The sequence below is a fragment of the Meleagris gallopavo genome, chromosome 8, assembly GCF_000146605.3.
Source record: "Meleagris gallopavo isolate NT-WF06-2002-E0010 breed Aviagen turkey brand Nicholas breeding stock chromosome 8, Turkey_5.1, whole genome shotgun sequence".
In the NCBI taxonomy this organism is placed as follows: domain Eukaryota; kingdom Metazoa; phylum Chordata; class Aves; order Galliformes; family Phasianidae; genus Meleagris; species Meleagris gallopavo.
This window is the reverse complement of record NC_015018.2, coordinates 6,305,369-6,326,480: the sequence shown is the minus strand read 5'-3', so window position 1 is coordinate 6,326,480 and position 21,112 is coordinate 6,305,369. Positions and strand designations below refer to the sequence as shown.

General features: G+C 37.5%; 1 protein-coding gene across 2 annotated transcripts in view; it reads right to left on the bottom strand.

Annotated features, from left to right (window-relative positions):
* Positions 1 to 17,292, bottom strand: part of LOC104911894 (glutamate receptor ionotropic, delta-1-like) — a 28,347-nt gene extending 11,055 nt beyond the window's left edge. The window contains exons 1-4 of one of the 2 annotated variants that reach the window (XM_019617473.1): positions 17,101 to 17,292; positions 8,672 to 8,838; positions 7,120 to 7,360; positions 6,773 to 6,859 (exon numbers count right to left, since the gene is read on the bottom strand). In XM_019617473.1, the coding sequence (XP_019473018.1) occupies positions 6,773 to 6,859; positions 7,120 to 7,360; positions 8,672 to 8,838; positions 17,101 to 17,271 (666 nt within the window). In that variant the 5' untranslated portion in view covers positions 17,272 to 17,292. The remainder of the gene's footprint in view (positions 1 to 6,772; positions 6,860 to 7,119; positions 7,361 to 8,671; positions 8,839 to 17,100) is intronic. The other variant, XM_010714215.2, reaches the window with a different exon arrangement.
* Between the last annotated feature and the right edge of the window lie 3,820 nt (positions 17,293 to 21,112).

Genomic DNA, 21,112 nt, shown 5'->3' with positions numbered 1-21,112 from the left:
CATGGTAATTTATTTACCCTTTTTTTTTGTTCTCTGATATTCTAGCTTGTACTTTGTCATAAAATAATGTTAAACTTTTGCATTCTGTAATGACCGATTCTTAACACTACTTTGCTGAATTAAAAATGCCAGGTAAATGAAAATTTTCAACCTCTTATATTTGAAGTTAGTTAGAAACTGAACTTCTAGATGGCATTGAAATGCATTATTTTGCCAGTGTTTGCATTATTTATTTTCCCCAAAAAACTTTATTTATTCTTAGAAAAGTAGAATACAATACAGTGGTACAAACAAATGATCATTTATATGCAATTGAGCAGAAAATGTACAAAGATTTCAGACATGCCATAAAAAATACAGAAAAAAATAATTTAAAAAAGAGATAAAATTTAGAGGACATGCAGTGAAGAAAATAAAACATCAGTTTGATGGCCGCATGTTTCCTTTCACTCTCAAAAGGAACCATCCCATGGGAAATCAAATTGTCAGGTAAAAAGATAACAACACAAAAGAGACGATGTAAATGAAGTGACAGAGAAGACGAGGATAGTGAAAATAATGGTGAAAGCATAAGACTTTAATAATCCAAACCAACATTGCTGGCACCACGCTGAAGGTACAGAAGCCCTAGTTGCTGTGGAATAATGGTAAGTGAATATGGTGCAGATCTCAGTTCTTAGCAGTGACAAATTTTGATCCATTGGACTCATATATGTTTGCTCACATTTCCATTTCTGAGGTACTCTGGGTTTCATATTCTTCCAATGCCAGAGAAGAGTCCTAGTGGGTAACTCTTAAGAGTGCTAAAGCTGGAAGTAGGGATTTTTGAGGTAGGCTGGAATTTGTGTATCATCAAACATGGGAAAAGGGGAACTTAAGGCAGATCATGTAAGGCATCCTTGGCAAAAGATACAGGCTTGCTTTCTTTTGTCCTGAATGCTGGTATTTGTTGTAATTTTCAGGGTAATTTTTGCTACCTCCTGCTATAATACAGCGCTAGGAAATATTGCAGAGTATATACAGAAGTAATAGAAGCAACAGAAAATTAAGAAATCACAAACTAAGCAAAGAATGTGATTGTTAATGAATTATAAACTAAACACAGGTTATGGGGAAAGGGCTAGTAACAGCTCAGCATGTGGAAAACAATGCTAAATCCCCTTCTGCAGTTAAAAAAATAATCTGCATGCACTACAAAATCAAGAACTTGTTGGGTGCAGTTGCTGAAACACATTGCTAGGAGCAGCACAGTCTGGAAAAAATACACTTCTGATTTACAACATACACTAATCAGAAATAAGAAAGAACCAAAGCAAGAATTTCTTGAGAATCATCTATCAAGACTATAATAACAATAAGTGAATCAAGCTCGTCCTTCATAGAAGATGCAACAAGTATCAGTTCCCAGCAATTACCTCATATAACATCTCTAAGTGATTTTACTTGAAAAAAAAGGTGATCTATTAATTTGCTTTTTAGTGAATACACTTGTGAAAAGTGAAAAAGTCAACTTTTCTTTCCATGAATAATATGATAATATAACTTTTGCTTTTATATTTTTGTTGATTTGGAGTATGTTATGTGGATGAATAAGAAGTGATATCTTAATAGTTCTGAAGAGATCTCTGAAGGGGTAGAGTAGATTTCAATGAGACATAGTGGATAAAGCACAAAGGAGCACAAAGGAGCACAAAGGATGCTGCTGAGTCCATTGCAGGAAGCAGCTGTACCAGATCCTAACAGCAAGGAACATTTGAAAACTGTCTTTCAGTCACAAAAGTAATATTTTCATGGAATAAAAGGTATGAAGAATCCGATGACGTGATGAAGCCCTTGGTAGTTAAATGATCCAGATTACATCAGAGTTTACAAAGATCATGAAATAAAAGCATGGGACCAAAGGATATAGAAATACGGAGATAAATATTAAAAGTTTGACATTTCATGCCACTGGGTTTCAGTAATTTCATGGGATTGCTCAGCTATTCAAAAAGTGCAAAGATTCCAAAATTAATATTAATTTTCACTTTTCCTTTTACAATTCCCCAAATCTCTGAAGCTGATCGTAGTTGAAAGATTAGGTATCGGTTCTGCAGTCTGAGTAGCCGTTTTGTCAATTCAAGAGTTGAATGTGTAGAGATAAGTGTATGAGCTGACTAAATTTCACAGTGAGTGTAGAATGGCTGGGCATTAGTAGCAATTAGGAGAAGCTGATTATAAGCTCTAGAAAATCCAATTTGAAAGATGACCAAAAGTAAATTTCCCATAAGCAGAAATAATAAGAATGTTTAAACATCACCAAATACGTTTTCAATTTTAATGCACTACAGACTTGAGCCCAAATAGATGAACCTGGGATGGTCTTGCAGCTGTACAGTTTTCCTGATGTTGTTGCAGTTAATCTTTCTTTTGTTAAGTTGAATTGATAAGGAAGCATTATGATCACATTAAGATTTTTAGAGAATAAATCTTTAGAAAAGGACCCGGGCATGAGTCAGCAGTGTGCCCTTGTGGCCAAGAAGGCCAATGGTTTCCCGGGGTGCATTAAGAAGAGCACGACCAGCAGGTCAAGGGAGGTGATCCTTCCCCTCTACTCTGCTCTGGTGAAGCCACATTTAAACTACCGTGTCTGGTTCTGGGCTTAACAGTTCAAAACAGACAGGGTTCTCTTAGAAAGAGTCCTACGATGGACAAGAAAAATGATAAAGGGCCCGGAGCATCTCCCATGTGAGGAAAGGCTGAGAGATCTTGGTCTGTTCAGCCTGGGGAAAAGATGACAGATGGGATCTGATCAATGTTTATAAATACCTAAAGCACAGGAGTCAAAAGAACAAAGCCAGACTCTTTTGAGTGGTGTGTACTAATAGGACAAGAAGCAATGGCCAAAAACTGGAGCATACAAAGTTCCACAAAAATATGCAGAAGAACTTCACAGTGAGGATGAATCAGGCTGCACAGAAGGTTGTGGCATCTTCTTCTTTGGAAACTTTAAAGATCATTTGGTAGCCAACCTGTGTGACCTATTATAGGGAACCTGCTCTATCTGGGGAGTTGGACTTAATGATCTCTAGGAATTCCTTCCAAACCCTGAAATTCTGTGATTCTGTGTGACTCTTAAAGAAAGAAATTTCACTACTGCTTGCATGATAGAATTGGGAACTAAAGGCAATTGATTGTTCTGGGAAAATAAAGAAGTCCTTCTTTCCTGGAAGTTCATCCTAATGAACTGACTTTATGGGTAGAAAATATATAATTTGCTTAATTTTGAGAGATGCTTTTTTTTTTTTTTAAGAGAAAAAAGGAAAAAAAAAAGGAAAAAAAAGAAAAAAAAGGAAAAAAGGATTTCCAACTGGAAGTTGTCTGACATAGCTCTTCCTATAAAGTCTCTGACACGAATATCTACATTTGTAAAGTTCAAGTTATGGTGTCAGGGTTCAAAAAATAGTGCCCCTAGTTTTATAGTTAACACCACATTTTTTACACTAATTTTAATTAAGAGTTGTGATTTACATCACACAGAGCTCCAAGTCCTTGAATACCTCAGTGGATTGGTTCCGAATGACCTCTACAAAAGCCAAAGGAATACAAAGGGGAAGAGAAAAATACAAGGACACCTTAATACCAGCTGAAAATATTTCTCCAATGCTAATGAATGCTGTTCAGGTTTTTGTGGCTACAGACTTCACATCAACCCCCAAAGGAAAAAAATGACAGTCTCTAAAATGCTCTCTTTTTCTTTGTCAAGCTGCAGTTGCCCAACCCTATCATAAACCTGTCAGAGTGGTCACAAATTCATCTTCCCAATACTTCTCTGTTTTTCTAGTTGACACCAGATTAGCATGCCAGTCTAACAAGCGGGTCAAGCCAAAGAGAGGAACTTCTAAAAGGGCTCAGCAAGTTATATCAGCTCCTCATTCAATCCTGAAGCCACTTTTCTGCAATTGATTTACAAAGTTCCTAACAGTTTAAGGGTCACAATAACCAGGCTGCCTCTTTTTACTTTTAATGGTGATTGCAGAGAATGTTGTTCTTTTTCTGCATGAGGCGCCTACCAAAGCCTAAGTGTAATATTTGGCCGCAAGGGAATCATCCCCTTCAGTGACCTCTCACAGGCTCTGCACAGACAAAAATGGTCAGAAGAAAATCTAATTCCCAAAATTTGTAGGTAATATCACAATATTCAGGTTTTTCCAAAGCCTTCTGGAAAAAAAAAAAGAAAAAAAGAAGAAAAAAAAAAAGAACAGAAGAAAAATAGCAATCAGCAGAATGGCTTAAGTTGGCAGCTGTTACTGAATTAAAGACTTGGATGGAGTATCAGATGCTGGCTTTAATGTTTTTTATATGATATATATGTTGCAGCTCTGTTATTATGGCCATTGCTGCAGAAATGCTAGATAATACGTAGTTACAGAAAAGAGATCCCTAAATAAACTCCTTGAAATCAAATCCTCTTTTTGCTTTCAGTCCCCACAGCTCAGTTATTGCTCCTGACTTGTGTGGCTCAAACAGAGGGTCCATGGGGTCCTTGGATTCAATCCTTTCCGAAATTTTGAAACTTGGTTCCCTTACATACATTGAAAACCCTCAAGTAATTTGCACGCCACTGTCTCTTCTAAACTGTGGCTTCTACCATGATTACTGTAGTCATCAGTAACCTCCCTTTAGCCCCTCCTCACTAGTACATAAATATCTCTATTAACTAATCTACTGAGAAGTGCTTGTGACATTCTTCCACTACTTTATCCAAGCATATTTTATGCTCACTCTTCTCTCCAGCTCCCCTGACCTTTTCCAGAGATTCTTTTGGCCTCCTGCACTTCACTGCACCCAGTTGCCCTCTTTCAGAACCCCTTGTGCTGTACAACCTTATGGCATTCTTAGGTTTTCCTCCTCTGCCTTGTCACATCTGTGAGCCCTCATCCCTGGTGCCCTTCTTCTGGAACACTCACTTTCTCTTTCAGCTCTAACACCTACTTGTTCCAGGAATCCCACTGGCTGTTCCCTCTCTCAGCAGCACCCACAAAGACCAATCTTTTCTGAGCCTGTTCATGCATGTTATGCCTGACTTCAGTTTGTACTGCTTAACCTACACCTGCTATGCTCATTCCCACACACAGGTGATAGTCCTGAGTGCAGCTTTACCATACCCGTAACTGCAGTATACTTTGAAAGATGGAATCTTGAAAGTATTTTATTGTTCATCATGAAAACTGTCAAAGAGGATGTGAGGAGCACCTTAATCTAGAGCACTCTGGAGGGAAGGGGAAGGAGGAGGGGAATAGGAAGGGAAGAAAAGACAGTAAAGACAGGGATCTGTAGTAATCTCTGTAACAGGTAAAAAAGAGAAATGAAGGAGACAAGCATAGAGGAGATATTTAAAGTCAGGAAGTCAGATCCTTCCCAGCAATGGAAATTAAGTATTTACAAGGCCTTGCAATAAAAGTGACTGATTCTGTCACCCTACCTTTGGGGCTCATACTCATCTCACACCAGAAAAATGCACAAAGGTGAGCCACTGAGTGCAGAGAGAGGAAGGTGCTCCAAAGTATGGCAAGACAAATCCTCTGTATGTAATATTAGGACCCGTCAGTCTCCTTGCCCCTTCCTTGCCAGCCTTTCACAGTGGGAACAGAACTGTCTACTGCTATGATTTAGGCCTTAATTACACTTACACGGACTGAATTCTACAAGGCAGAAGGGCAAAATACCACATTATTTAACCAAAGAACAATTAAATATGTGTTTACATTCAGACAAAAGCTGGTTTCCATGCAAGACTGTCTACTTGTGCTCTCTCTGGCTGCTTTTGGAGTGCTGTGTTGTCTCCACTCTGTACATGCCTCCTTTTAACCAAAATCTGTCTTTTGCTATTATACACTGCAGAGCCACAGGCAAGTGACTTTGCAGCTTTGTCCCTCAAACACGATACAGATGTTTATCACTGACACTTGATGGATGAGTTCAAATGGGAGAAGCAGGGACTCAGAGAAATGGAATCTTACTGATAAATATTTCACAGCATCGCATACTGCAACATATATCATCAGATCCCATTTGGCAGAATTGCTTACAGGTGATGTGTATGTCAATTATTGTAATACTTCTGGCAATCTGAGAAACACAGATTGTAATTGATGGGCTATATACTATTTTCCAGCTGTAGTGCAGCTCGCTGCTATTATTTGCTTGTAACAAACATCTGTTCCAAGATGAAAGCACCTACAAGTGCTTCTGCTTCAAAAATTACAAGAGGTTAGTTTGTTAAACATTTAAGCTATGTAAACAAATACAGGTTTCATGCAAGACAGATTTGGCTATGGACTGATTATTCTATCATAGCATTGCTAACTGTTCCTACTGTGGCAAAACATTTCAAAAACAAGACATTCTCAGATGTATGTTCCTAAGTAAAATGTCACATGAAATTCAGTTCAGTCAGAAGTCCCTAGGTTTAGAAATAAAACTGGTTTCAAAAGAAAAGAAGCATTTAAACAGTGTCATGGCAGTATGGCTTATTCAGTAATAAGTAGATGGTTTCTTTTTAATTGCTCATGTACTTCATCAAACTCAGCCTAAGTCAGCCATGAAGGAAAACAACCACTAGCTGCTGGCAGCTGCCTAGCCTGTGCAAGATGGACATGGTTCTCACAGCCAGTAGATGGGGTCTTAGATCAGAGAAAATGTCACCACAGTTGGCACAACCAGGTGCCCATGGCTGGCCTCCCTGTCACAGCAGAGAGGCCGAGGGCATGTTTCTGAACTACTCTCTTACCCCTAAAGGTGGTCTCTCCAGGTCAGGGTTGAGGCACATTGGTGGGGCAATGTGGGGAAGTTTGCACTGCTGCTGCCCATGCTGTACCTGCTCTATAAATAAATAGAGGACTTTAGTCTCCAGGGCTGTCAGTTTGGCACCTTCCATGTGCACAAATGACATACTGTGGTTTTTTGTTTGTTTGTTTAGAAACAACCACCCGAAAAGTTATATGCAAAGCTTAGTATGGCGAATCAAGATAAATCAAATTTATTGTATGAGAGCACCTAAAATCCCACCTTCCACTTGCTCTCTTTTTTGTGTTTTCTACTTGTTTTCTAATTGTGATAAGAATAAAAGTTATGGACCTCTTTCGGTGTTTCTTGATGACAACGGTTGCTGTTCCACCACAACTCCAATGCTGCCACCAAGCAGGCAAGAAGAAGGCCTATTGCTAATATGCAGAAAACGCCTGCAAAACTGTGCAGCTTGAGAGCCTTCCCATCTGTCTGTGCATTTGTGTGGCTATTCAGGTCACAACGTCCCATCCGTGGCCACCATTTTTGTTTAAGAACATCCAAATCTCCACTTTCTTGCAACTCTAAGATCCTGCAGAAATTTAAAAACATACACAAGTATTACATTCAATTACGTCTTTTTCCACATGTTTTGCACTCTTTTCCTCTTACACGAATTGTCTCACAATACAAAACTCCATCTTGCAAGCCCCCATCCCCATGCAGTATTAATCTGAAACTCATTCTGCTCACAACAGCAGGCAAATTTCAGTGAGTAACTTTAGACGAAGGATGACAGTCAGAAATTTCACTGCAAAGGAAGAAGCATTCCCAAGGGAAATCACCATATTCCACAGTTAGTCATGGCTGGTCTGGCTACATTCAGCTGCAGCAGCTGGTCCCACTAGTGAAATATGCAGCCCATTTCACTACTGCTCTCCCACAGTAATTTTAAAATCACGGGAGACTAAACATGCTACTATTTGTGCACCACTTCATACAAATGTGCTTAAGGAGCGACCAACTCATTTAGTTCAGCGAATGCAGTTTATTCAAAAGGATTTTACTTCAATGCTGTTACTTCATGCTTGAATTACTTTGTTAACAGTTGCTAATTAATCATTGTTTTGCTTCTTGTGAAGTGTCCTTTCTCTCCAAGAATGATTGATTTTGGATTTGGTTTGATAACTAGTTTTGCTGTTTACTACCAACCCTTTCTCTTTGGTTATGCAGCTGGAGCTTTACTCCCTCTTATAAAGAACAAGTGAGATGGGGAAATCCTGCTCCAGCTTCCTGTCTGGAGCAGTGCACCCACTCACCTTCTGCTAGGGCCATGCATGCCTGCCTGCCCACCTGCACGTCTTCCATTCAGTGTACACGCTGACATGAAAAAGATGCTCATAGCTCATAGACCACCAAATGGCCACAGATACTGTAGTAATGCCATGCAATAATCAACAATTCTTGTTTTCCTGTACTATTGTGAGATTCAGCATGTCTCTCCACCCTAAAGGATAAACTGGGACATTATTGCTTGCTTGCTGTATGGAAGAACACATTGTTTCATAGCCTGAAAAACATATAAATCAGAAATCTCTCTTTGATCTCTCCCCTAGCTCATACAGAGCTCTGGGGACTCTAGTCCTTTTTCTGCCAGAGCCAGTGCTGCTCAGAGATGTGAAGCCACACACCATCTCCAGTCCCTCCTCCCTAAACAGCAGTACACAGAGCAGAAGTAGCAGCTTTGTTGAAGACTGAACTCACAACCTTTCTGCTGTCACTGTAGGGAGAGAATTAAATTTATTCAGCAAATTGTCATTGTCAAAATTGAAGTGAACCATCAATGGGATGCCATGCTGGTTGCAGAGAAGAATCCTACAAAATGAACTTTGTTTTGGTTTACCTCTGGGAGAAAAGATCTCTGTAGGGGCTTCCGTGCTGGAGTGCAATTCCATATCCTTTGCTGCTGATGCTGTTACCAATGACTGTCACAGAGCATTCATCATCTGTCAGCGCAGCATATTCCACCACTGTCACATCCCACAGGAATGCATAATTTCCTTTCTTTGCCTGTAAATACAACACAAACACAACAAAATCTAAACTAAACCACATTTTTAGCTAGGAGGAAAAAAAAAACAACAAGCAAAAATAAAAAGCCCGATGCTGGTACTTCACCGGGTCACATCTGTAGACCACCAGCATCTTACTACATTTTTAACAGTCTTCCCCCCCAACATTACCTCATCTATGCTTTTCCCAGCAGTACATCATTTACTTCAAACCTCTCTAAAATGTCTTCCATTTTTAATAGAGAGAGAGCATAGGATGACATAGCCTACTGTAAGTTTAGGCAAGGCTTACATAACAGGTAATTAATTATAAATCAAAGCCATTGCCTTAACTGATGAAATTTGATGTATGTTTTGTAGGAGACATGGATTAGCAGGAGTGGAACCAGCTCCATACATTTATGTAACTAGACAGGTACAGGATGAGCACTAAGTGGTGTTTCCTAATCATTGCAGTCACCAAAATGGAAACTTTACAGATTCCCTCAAGTAAATGTGTAAGTGAAAGAAGTGCCCTCCAAGAGCTTTGTTACTCCTGTAACAAAAAAATCACACTCAAAGCTTAAAAAGAGTTCCCTTTTTTTTTCTTCTTCTTCTTTTTTTTTTTTTCCCACAGACAAGAATAATCACCAGCATCTCTTGTCAGCTCAGTTTTGGGACAAATATTGTTCTATTTTAGCACATGTTCATGCAGATGTCCTTAAATGTCAGCCTTAATTGGCATTCTAGCCAATGTCTGCATGCAGCACATATGATGAATGTAAATCACCTTACTTAACATAAGATGTAAGAAAAATGTCTGGATAGAAATTCAGTAAGGAAAAAAAGTGATCATTTTGTTTGTTTAAAGTAATCATCGGTTTCCCAATAAATTTAAGTATTTAAGATTTTTAGTCCCTAGCGAATATACAGAGCACAAAAGAAGAACAGATGGATGGGAACAGCTAAGGCAAATAAATGAATAATCATGACTGCAGATTTCCAAGACATTTTTTTTTTCTTTTTAAGAAACAAAAACCAAAATAAATGACGAAGGCCCACCTTTGGCTGATTTCTTTAGGTCAAAACAAAGCAAGATAGGAAGCTGAAGTCTGGAAACTGAATCATTAAACTTTCTTTGCCAATGGCTGCGGTGCTGACGTTATTCCATATATTTTCCATTTTGTGTAATCTCAGTTAAAGAATTGACCTGTAAGCCTATAAGGCTCACTAAATTAATTTCCTCAGTTGAGCAACTAAGTTAATTTCACCATGCTTTAGTATAAATCATAGCTTTCTGAAGTCCTTGACAGTTGCTTAAACATGATAATAAATCAGATGGGTGAATTATCTTGTAACGGATAGAATCGAGGGAAATAAAACTGAAAAGTATGCTTTTGGATTTTCTGTAAATTACTTGCCACAATTCACCTCCTTTTCTCTTTTACATTGTCTGCATCAATGCAATCAAAGACCCCCAAATTCTTTTTCTTCTGAACTACACCAGAGTAACAATACATTATAGCCTTTGATTCTGGTAAGATTCAAATGATCCTGTACTGATCACTTTGAAAATAGATTTTTTAAATGTATACCAGAATTGTGGGTTTGGCCAGCCAAGCTCCTCTTTCTCTCCTGCTACCTCTCAGTCAGTTCAGAGTAACAGTAACTAACGTATGTTGCTTCAGACAGCTATTGCTACTCTAGCTCAAAACAATCATTTAAAGCTAAAACACGGCATAGGAATTACAGGATACAAATAGGAGCCACAAGATCCTACTGTTAAACTATATATTGGTTTAACTAATATGACTAATTAAACAAGCTTGGTCACAAAAAAATTTCTCTCAAATGGTACTGCATGGGTTCCACATCTGTACTGCAGTTCCCCTGGCCATCTACCTGACTAGTACTGGTGATGGAAAGGAGGAGTCAACAAATAAATCACTGCTTACTGTATGTGACAGTCAGAAAAGGCTTCAAATCTATCAACACAAAGACGCATTAAAAAAATGGCAAGGAAAGAGATTCCTCAGGGTATTTAGCTTATATTCAGATGGTAACCTGCACTCTTGGAAGCCTAAAATGTGTTTCTCAAAGGTACTTTCTGAATGGTTGTGTACCTGGAAATAACCACGTTGTTGGCAGCAAGCTCTGCATCTTGCCCCCTGCTCTTCCTCTGATGGACCTTAACAATTCTCATTTTATGTTTCCACACCTGTGAGACCGCCAACCTGCTCAGGGACAATGGGCATTCCTCCCACTAGTGCTCCTGGCTGCACATCTCAGGTTTTACCCTATAGTAAACAGTACACAGGCTCTAGCTATCTATGACTGTGTCCAAGTCCTACTGTGTTAAAAGCCACAGTTACGGGACTAAAGACAACAACATTTTTTTACCCTATACAGAATTTGTTCAAAATCTGTTGTTACTAGAGAACAAAAGCTTGCCTGATGTACACACACGAAAGAAGACCCAGAGAAGAATTCACCTATATCACAGTGCTAAAATGTGTTTGATTTCTTGTTGGTTTCTGTTTTTTGTTTGTTTGTTTTTGTTTTTTTTTCTTTTTTTTAATAGCTGGATCTTCTAGTTGTTTCAGAATTGTTCCATAAATCATCTTTTCAAATTAACTGTTTACAAAAGAAGAACATCGACAACACGTCCTACATTTCTCATCTTTTTCTTAGTAATATTTGAGGAACACAGCCTTCCTCAAATATTCGATTTCAATTATAAGGCAATGTCTAGAGAAAATCACATTATTGATTCTACCATTCAAGCCCTAGTTTTCTGCACTTCATTTTATGTAGAAGAGCTCTCTACGCTGAGTTTCAAGGTTAGACAGTAGATCTTTTGACAAGGTCTACTTCTCTTGTATTTGCAACACTGCTGTCCTAAGTTATATCCTATGAATACAAGTGGTCAATGAAAAGTTTACTGAGTCTCTCTGTATCAATTTAGTGTTTTTATGACAAACAATTCTACCCAGTGGCATCCACTGAGCAGTATTTTTCTGACAGACTGTACATTTCAACATAAACAGGAATCTGAGTTTTAAACTCTTAATTATGTGTATTCTTAACTTCCAAAAATACTGAACGTGGAACTGTTTCCCCTCTCTAATTGTCAAAAACTGACTTCCCAAAGATTCCTTTTTCCTCTGGGAAGATTCTTCTCTTTCAAAATCTCTTCCTCTTGCAGATTATTCTTTTCTTAAGAGTAGCAATCTCATACTATTAGCATGTTCGTTGCACAGAAAGTTTCCTTATGACTAAACAGTAAGTTCCTATCTAAATTTGGAATGCTTCACATCCCTGTAATAGCTGTCGTGGCAGTTAGGTGAAGGCAGACAGGCTAAACTATGGATGACACTGTGCACTAGCCCATGGAATGTATAAGCAGGAAACATATGTAGGCTTTTTTAATGACATCTTACGCAGATGTATCTACCCGTGCAACTGCCTTGTGACCACAGTACATTAATGCTCCATATCCTCATGCTTTTTGCATTCACAGCCTAGCCATTTCAAGCTTGAACTATTTGTTTCTGGGTCCCAAATTTTCTAGGATCAGACACCACTGCAAAAAAAAAAAATATAGATAAAGAGATAGTAAAAGGGAATGTGGTAAATACCAGCTGAGAATAGGTAAGATAGAGAAAGAAAGAATGATTGAAATGAAACACAGAACAGTAAAGAACAGTAAGCTACAGCTTAGGCTTTTAATTGGCTTTCATATTTTGCTCCTTTGCTATGGCCTTTTTGTGACTTTCAGCACGCAGGCACACTGCAGAACAAAACAGAAATAACTCAGTTAAAAGTTTCAAAAACCTCTTTCACAGGAACTCAGCCAAAGTGGTCATCTATTCCATCCAGGTTGAACTTCTGTAGCAGTTAACACCAAAGATAGCAGATTTATCTTCACTCAAAGAGATTTAGGAAAACAGATTTCAGAAGAAAAAAGAAACATGCATTAAAAATGTCTTCTTCGCAATCATCAAAAATGAAAAGACCAAGGAAGATTGTTTCCCTGGTATAATAAGAGGGACCATAAAGATAACAGTAATACTTCTGAAAAGCAGTAACCAATCTCATTATGATACTCTTCATCATAGAGGGAGATGGAAGAATATATTTCAAAGGGTCTTGTCTTACTGTTGGTAAAGTTATGTATTTTCAAAGAACATCTGGTAAGAACTAAAAATACTTGAAAAAAAGTTGAACTTCTGATTTATCACTGATAGACCTGTGATTCATCTGCAACTTATGAAGAAGCTACCACACTAGGAAAAAAAAAAAAGTAGCAATAATGCTACATTTGTCATTAATCTATTGCCAAAATGGAGTGTCACTGTAGATGATCCCATTATATAGCTGGTAACACAGAAATATCAAAGAGTGACCTTCACATTGCTATTAGAAGAATAGTTCAAAAACATGCTTGGATAACATTTATTTTCTATTTCAAAAGTGCCTTAGGAGAAGCTGCACATTTCTAATAAAGAAAAAAGTTGTCACTTCACTAATCCTGAAATTATTTAAAATTAATATAATTAGAAGCTATTACAGGATGCAATACATTTGGGCTTTAAGGAAGCATGTGCTCTTACTCCAGAGGCCGATCATGATCAAGAAATCAAGAAATTTATGAGTATCCATGAAAATATATGGATGAGCCATAATAATTCACAATGCAAAATCCAGTGTGGACAGTAAATCACAGGAAAAAATATTTCAAAAAAAATCCTCTTCACGGAACTCTTAAATTACTTGTAATCTCAAAATGAAAATGAAGTGTCTGTTCAACAAGAAAAGATCTCATTTGATGTTTATTGTTTGTTAAAGGAGAGAAATGTTTTGAAGAAGTAAAAAAGGAAGGAATGCACTTGTACTGTGCTACTGCATAAATCAATGATACATTCACATTTTGTACTATACTTTGTTTTGATTGTTGCATCAAAAGCAATATACAGGAAGAAAAGAACCAATAGAACCAATTCAGAAGAATTTTGGCACCAAATTGACCAGACAGAAGAACAAACTGTCTCCATTAAAAGAAGACTTTTAAAAAGCCACAATAGCAATTTCATTCTCTCATGTATCTTTGTATATATGTACGTATATATGTGTGTGTGTATATAAATATATAGTGACATACATGGGAGTATACAGGGCACATATCATTTTGTTCTTTCAAAGCAAGAATGGCTGCTCACATTGAGAAATGCTGCAAGTTACTAGGTATGTTGTGATAACTAATAATTAACCTCAAGAAATTATTGCTGTGGGGTATTATGTGAACACCTTATTCATATCTGCAAACACATTAGGGACATATGCAATTCCCCTATCAATGTCAATCTGAGATAACATGGCAAGAGCTACGCACAGCACACTTCTGGGACATTCTGGCTGCAGCTTGACCCAAAAGGAAACTTTCTATACAACAGAATTAATCAGTCCTCTTCCGCAGTACCAGAAAACTCAAGTGGCAAAATAGCACTTTGTGTGGATTTGTGGTTTGTCTGGCAACTTCCTCTTACTCTACGCGGAGACATTTCTGAATAGGTGGATGTTTTACATCTGCAATGACCACCTTCAATTGCCATGGCAGTACAACAAAAACAACTTGCCCCCACAGCTCTGAAATGTTTTTCTGTCACTTATGTGACTTCGCAGTGCATTACTGCTGTCTCTGTGGCCGTACTTGTGTTGCAAAAGCTGTGCTTTGACAATGGGAGATTGTCACTGTGGCTACAGGGCTGTGCTATGTCTGAAAGTGACCTCTTCCATGGCAACCAAAAGCTTTTGTGGCATTCAGGACATTCTTCCATTATTGTCTGTTTGGTTTTAGTCAGTCAATGGGAGAAGAAACATGTCTGGGAAAGGGAGAGAGGAAAATGGAATTGAGACAAAGACTGGAAATACCTGCCTATTGCATGAGTAAACAGTACTCTCCTGTTTTGCATTGAAGAGGCTTTTATTTTTTTCTTACTTAACTGCAGTTGAACTCTGATGCTGTCTGAAGAAAACGGGAAGCGAGATGAGAGGAGAAGTAGGTTTTTTTTTCCATTGTATCAGGCAAGTCCTCATTCAGAAAATGTGCTAGGTATCTTTACGCGCTAGAAGAATTTAGACTTTCCTTTTCCTATAAAGAATTTCTAAGGTACATGTACATCTTTCTTCATGCAGCAGCACTTGTTTAGAAATAAAAAGTCTGATTTCCTTGGCTGATACCATTTCTTCTTTAGGAAAACAAAATGTCTAGCCAAAATATTTGATATGGCCGACTTGTCTGTTTTTTCAAGGAGCTCAATGAGTTAGCAAGAATGACATTTAAACTATAAACACAAATGTTTAGTTGACAATGTTATTAAATACCGAGCTCAATTTACGTGCCTAATTAAATAGCAGCCTTGGTCAGCTTTGGGAGCTGAGGTAAATTCAGTTATTGTTGACGTTAATGGAATGAGCCGATCGAGTTATATAAAAATCACCCTACAATATTAAAATCAAACTCAGTATGAAAAATGTAACATTACCTACAAGAGACAGAGCTGCCAGCTCCATACAGACAACATAGTTGGTAGTCCAAACAGCCTGCCAGTCCACAGTTACATTTAAGGCTTAGGCAAATCTAGCTACTACAAATGGCAGCATGCAATAGGCTTACGGAAAGAGAGTATTTATAGCTTTACTGCTGACATAAGAATGGTAACAAAACAAACGAGACAAAAAAGGTAAATTTTTGTGCTTTTTTCTATGGTAAACTGTTTTATTTATATATTGTTTTTAATGTCATGCTACACAAATTAGAACATAATGGCACTATTTATGTCTCTGCTTAGAAAGTCTTGAAATAGAGGCTTCGTTTGCATAAAGTGATGAGCAAATTAAAAAAACAAAACAAAACAAAACAAAAAAAACAAAGAAAACCAAACCACTGCAGACTTTTCTATAGCTACGGTTCTACCTTCTACAGAGGAAGAAAGTTTAATTGAGCCAAATGTTCAGCTGGAAGGTGGGAGAAAATGCAGGAGGAGCCAAAACTATTGACAGAATACTCCTGTACTGGAAAAGGCAAAAGTGTATCTTCCCAAAAACAAAGATTTTATCCAGAAATCACACAAACAATTGGAGATCTTATATCAAACGACTTTGATTCAGGAAATAGGATGGCTTGTGTTAACATGTTCAGCCATGCTATGCTTATGGTGTTGTAAAAAACAGTATTTTTTTGGATTTTTCCTCTCTGACAGCTTAGAAGTTGTTTCAAATATTCAAAGAAAAAAGATCCCAAGCTTCAAACATTTTCTTATTTCTCATTTATAAAAGCATAAGGAACCTGTAATAAATTTATTCCAAATCATTGTTTCACTGACAACAGAATAATCCTGATCTAACAATCACAACTTTAATAATAGCTGTTTTTCTGCTTTGTTTAAAAAAAAAAAAATCAATTAAAAAATAAATGGGACACTTTTCTCTAAAGGAAAAGCACATTAAAATTTCACTGGCTACTTCTGCACACCTTCTGCCACAATATACTTCAGGACACATGCAGTCTGCTGTTATTTATTATCTGCTTTTGCTAAGCTACAAGATGGAAAGCAGAGAAGACCAGCAGACTACGAGAGAGTAAGTTTGGGCCTGAACTCAACCAGGGCTGTTTATAACAGAAGTCAGCACATGTTTGTAGAATCTCAATCAATATATACCTTGATTATTACAACAATACTCAGTTTCATCAAAAAATCCGAGAGAAATAAAAATTAGGTGAAAGCATTCCGACATGTGAAAGAGTACATGCTTATTAAGTCTGGAATAAACAAAGAAATTTGGCATGAAAGTTCTGTTCTAAGAAACATTAGTAGATTTTCATTCATTCCTCATGTTACCAATACTTACTTTAATCCAAAGCAAATGAAAAAAAAAATAAAAATGAGCAAAGGACAAGTGTCAATATCTAAATAATAAAAAATATCATAGAAGGTGGGTATTGTCAAAGCTGCCAAGAAACCTATAAGTTTTACAGCCAGCTCCAAAAAAGGATTTAAATGCTGGAGATTCCGGTAGAGCTGAAGTACTTTAATTCAAAATCACGACCTCACAAGATGCCTTTTATCTGGCAGAGTTACTGAAAGGAACTTTATATAAGGATATTTTTGTTTAAAGTTACAATGTAATTGCATTCATGTGACTTAACAACATTAACTCCACGCAAACTAATTTGATACAGCACAAAAATTAAATAAAGAGCACTGTAATCCAGTCTTACCTTCCTGATGCCTTCAGAAGGGTTCGATACACAATTATCTGCCCCATTATTCTTACTTATTGTCCTCCACAGTTCAGCAAATGTGTTATCCTGCTCCAGAGGGTTTGTTCCTTTTGCTTTAAAGTATTCATACACTGCTGAATCTCTAACTGTACCATAAGATATATCCATTTGTTTAGACAGATCCTGAAATGTTCTGAAATTCAAGCAACATTGAGATATTAGTGAAACACAGCACGCTACTGAAATTTAATTAATTGATTTATTTCTGTCCTCAATCAGAAAGCATTTATCAATACTAGGCAATACTTGAGTATCTCTTGCTTTCATCATAAAGGGAAACCAAAGAATTAACTGAATTCAATTGAGATCATGCGAACTTAGTCATACCTGAGTTGCTTTTTTGTTTTGTTTTTACTTTAATAAAGACTTTCTGGATAGATAATATCCACGTTAAATATTATGATCCCAAGTTTGCACAGAAAGGGAGACCATTGCAGACATACCCCAGTGCAGGAAAAGCTAAGGTTGTGAATATAAACTGTCAGCCACCTTGGCACCACTTCACAGAACTCAGTGGAATTAGTTGGAAGTTATACCAATACTCCACCTGACTCCAAATCAATAAGAGACTTTTTAAAACAAACAAATAAAAGCCTTGGTTCCAATTTCCACCAAGTCCCTCTCTCTCTTTCCTTTTCTTCACAGCCTCTGGTAAAACAGACATTTTTCATTCACACAGAGGTCTAACTTTCATTTACCCATCATACCACCCTGGAAGTGTAAATGGGCCTCAACTTGAGTGACTGTGAATGCATCATTTATTTTCAAATTGTACTGAATGTAATTCACTCCTGTTTTACAGCCTTTTCAGCACAGAAAGGTGTAAATCACTGCCTGTGTCACTGAGAACCAGGCCAAGTTTCAAACATTTGAAGCAGAATCATGTCAGATTTCTACTTTCAGCCACCAATGTTTGCTCCTGTGTCCCCTTCCTTTGTCCTCACATCTCACTTTTCTGTACAGGTACAGAGTGGCAGCACGGGCTAAACTGTATCTCAAATTATGATATATATATATATTTATGTCTCATAAATGCATAACATCATATAAGATTTATTTCAGATGCTTCTCATATGAACTACCAATTAACTTTAGCTGAGATCAAACTAAAGCCTCCCATCCACTCTACCATCCTCCCCATCACATCACCTTCAGGCTTTCTGAGTTTGGTTTCCCAAGGAGCCCCTTTACCTGGAGGCATCACGTGAGGCTGCCAGCTACATCCCCAAAGCTGCAGCTCAGCAGGGATGCCTCTTCTACCCTAACAAACACCCTTCCAACTCACAAACTGCTTCTAACATTTTAAGTGGTTTAAGTTCTTAAATTGTGTTAAGGACTTTTTATCATTTTAAGCTGCTAAGCAGCTTTCAGTAAGACTGAACAGTTTTTTTGCACACTCTTGGGTTTGGGCTAACTCCAGGAGTTGCATCAAACCCCAAATATGTTACTTTCCTTGCTCCATATACACCACTTCAGTAAAACAGAAACGAGCACCCTGGAGGTTGCCAGATATTAAACAATTCTAATAAAAAATGAGAGAATTTGTATCAGTCCTCTCTCTCTGTTTAACAGCCCTGAAAGTTATATTCTGATATCCTAAATGTTTCTGGTACATTTCATTGAACAGGACCATTTTTCCTCCAATTCTGATCTAAATGATTACATGCTACATTTAGTTCCTTCTTTATTTTTTAGAATAAGCTTCATCATATCACATGAAATTGCTCACATCCTGGGGATGGATGATTTGACTGTTAAAAGACACGTTTCAGTCTATTGTATGTCCAAATGACTAAGAAAGGTGCCGAATACACACGGAGGGTTTCTGTGGCAACCCTTTTAACACATCTGCTGCCTAGATTTCAGTGTCTGTAGAAGCACATACAAGGTAGAAGCACGTTAGCAGCAGCATTTTTGGCTATTGTACTTTCATGTGACTTTCAGCTGATAACAACTTTGCAAATGGCTACTGTTCATGTTGTCATTCTCGTTGAAAACGTACGCATTCAAAAAAAGCAAACTGTAGCTTTCATAACATTTCATAACGTGGATCCCTTCTCCTGCCTCCGCATGGGAACTTTGACAGAAATCTGCCTCTTGTTTTAGCTAAATTATACTTCATTGACAATCACTACTTTTGTTTTAGCTAAATCACACTTTATTGACAATCACTACTTTTGTTTTAGCTAAATTGCACTTTATTGACAATCAGTACTGTACAAAAGCACAGTACATCTTGCTTTTTGAAAAGCATTTTTCTTCAATTCTCTAAGCATTGCAGTGAGTAAATTCTGGGTATAAATCAAGTGCTTTACTGGCCCAATAAGCAGGTAAGAGGTGGCAGGGAGGGAAGCCCAGCCTTTGCTTGGGTGCTGCGCGGAAGACAACTATGATCCCTTTAGCTGGCAGAATTTTCCTACAAGAGATAATGAAGAATACTGCATGTCCTGAGGATTATGCACCTCTTTCCTGCAGTGCCCTATTTGATCCATTGTAAGAACTGCTCCTGACACAGGAGATTCTCGGTATCACTACTGAAAACATCTTCTGAGAGAGACAGAAGGTCACCAAAAGACACAGGCAGGGTCACAGCAGGTAACCAAGCTTGTGAGTGATTCCTGCAGCATAAATTCACGCAGATGGTGAATGTCGAAAAGAAAGAAAATAAGCTTATGTCCGTACCAAACAGACCACTTAGCCAGAACTATTTCAGAAACTATCCTGATGGGGAGTGGTCTGGACAACAGTTCTTATTCTCTATAGAAAAATTCTCTGTACTATATTTCTGCACCGAAATCTCCTGTTTTATAGGATGAGTTAAGATAATCACAAGTGCAGATTTTACATATTTTTCATATAGTAGTATTTCATATTTTTATATAGTAGCATTGTGCCGTTCTCTAAAGGCAGCTACTCTTTGTTCCTAGACTTCTTCATTTTGCTGAACAGCCATGAGCTGGACCCACCTTTGTTTGCTACTCAAAGTCTTGGCTCACTCTCCTGCGGTAAAGATTTCATGCATTTAATATATAAAATTATTTGCAACAAAAACGTGCAGCATAACAAGACGCTCCATTAACCTTACCACCTCAATTATTGGATCTCACAACCCATTAAGGACTCTCTGTAAGTGTGATTAAAGATAAAGCCAGTAAAGCAGAAAAAGCCAATGTTCCTCACTTACACTTATAGGAGCTGACCTACAATTTGTAGATAAATACATCCACCGTGTGATTACTGTAATTGGCAAGTACATGTAAACCAATTGATTTAAGTAAATGTATCTGTGGTCCATCCAAACAGAACAGTTACCAGCTGAAAAATATTTAACCAGTGTAGTAATATCTGCTAGATAAATAGGACAATTGATACGTAATTTCCAGTGGCGTAGCAAATACTTCAAGTGGAGTCAAATGAAAACTGTTTGTTTCAATTTTTAGAAACATATTGACATAAATCATATGCTGTGGAATAAACATTTAGGCAATAGCTGTACTAGCATTTATAATTAGACCATTAGAAATAACTGACACAATAAAAATATTGGTTAACTTGTATTCTTTGGAAATGCTTCCCTACCTGTAAGAGACTCATGGAGCTGTAGATACATAGCCAAAAAAGGTTCTGCCAGCATAGGTTGATTTGACTCTAGAGGTGCTATAAAGATAAGACTTTCTGGATGAACAGTATGAACAAATCTTATCTAAGGGACAGACTAAACCTGTCACTAGGTGCTCTGAAGTAACTGCTGACCAATTAACTCAACTTGAAAAACTGCAGCCTCAGCTGTTCATCCAAAACTGCCTCTCATGATCATCAGTCACAATCAAAGTAAATAACCCCAAAACACTAACACTAACAAAAACAAAATAATAGCAGCAAAAACTCACAAAAAGATTAGCAAACTTTCATTTCAAAATCTTTTTTAAAAATCTTTTTTTCATATATA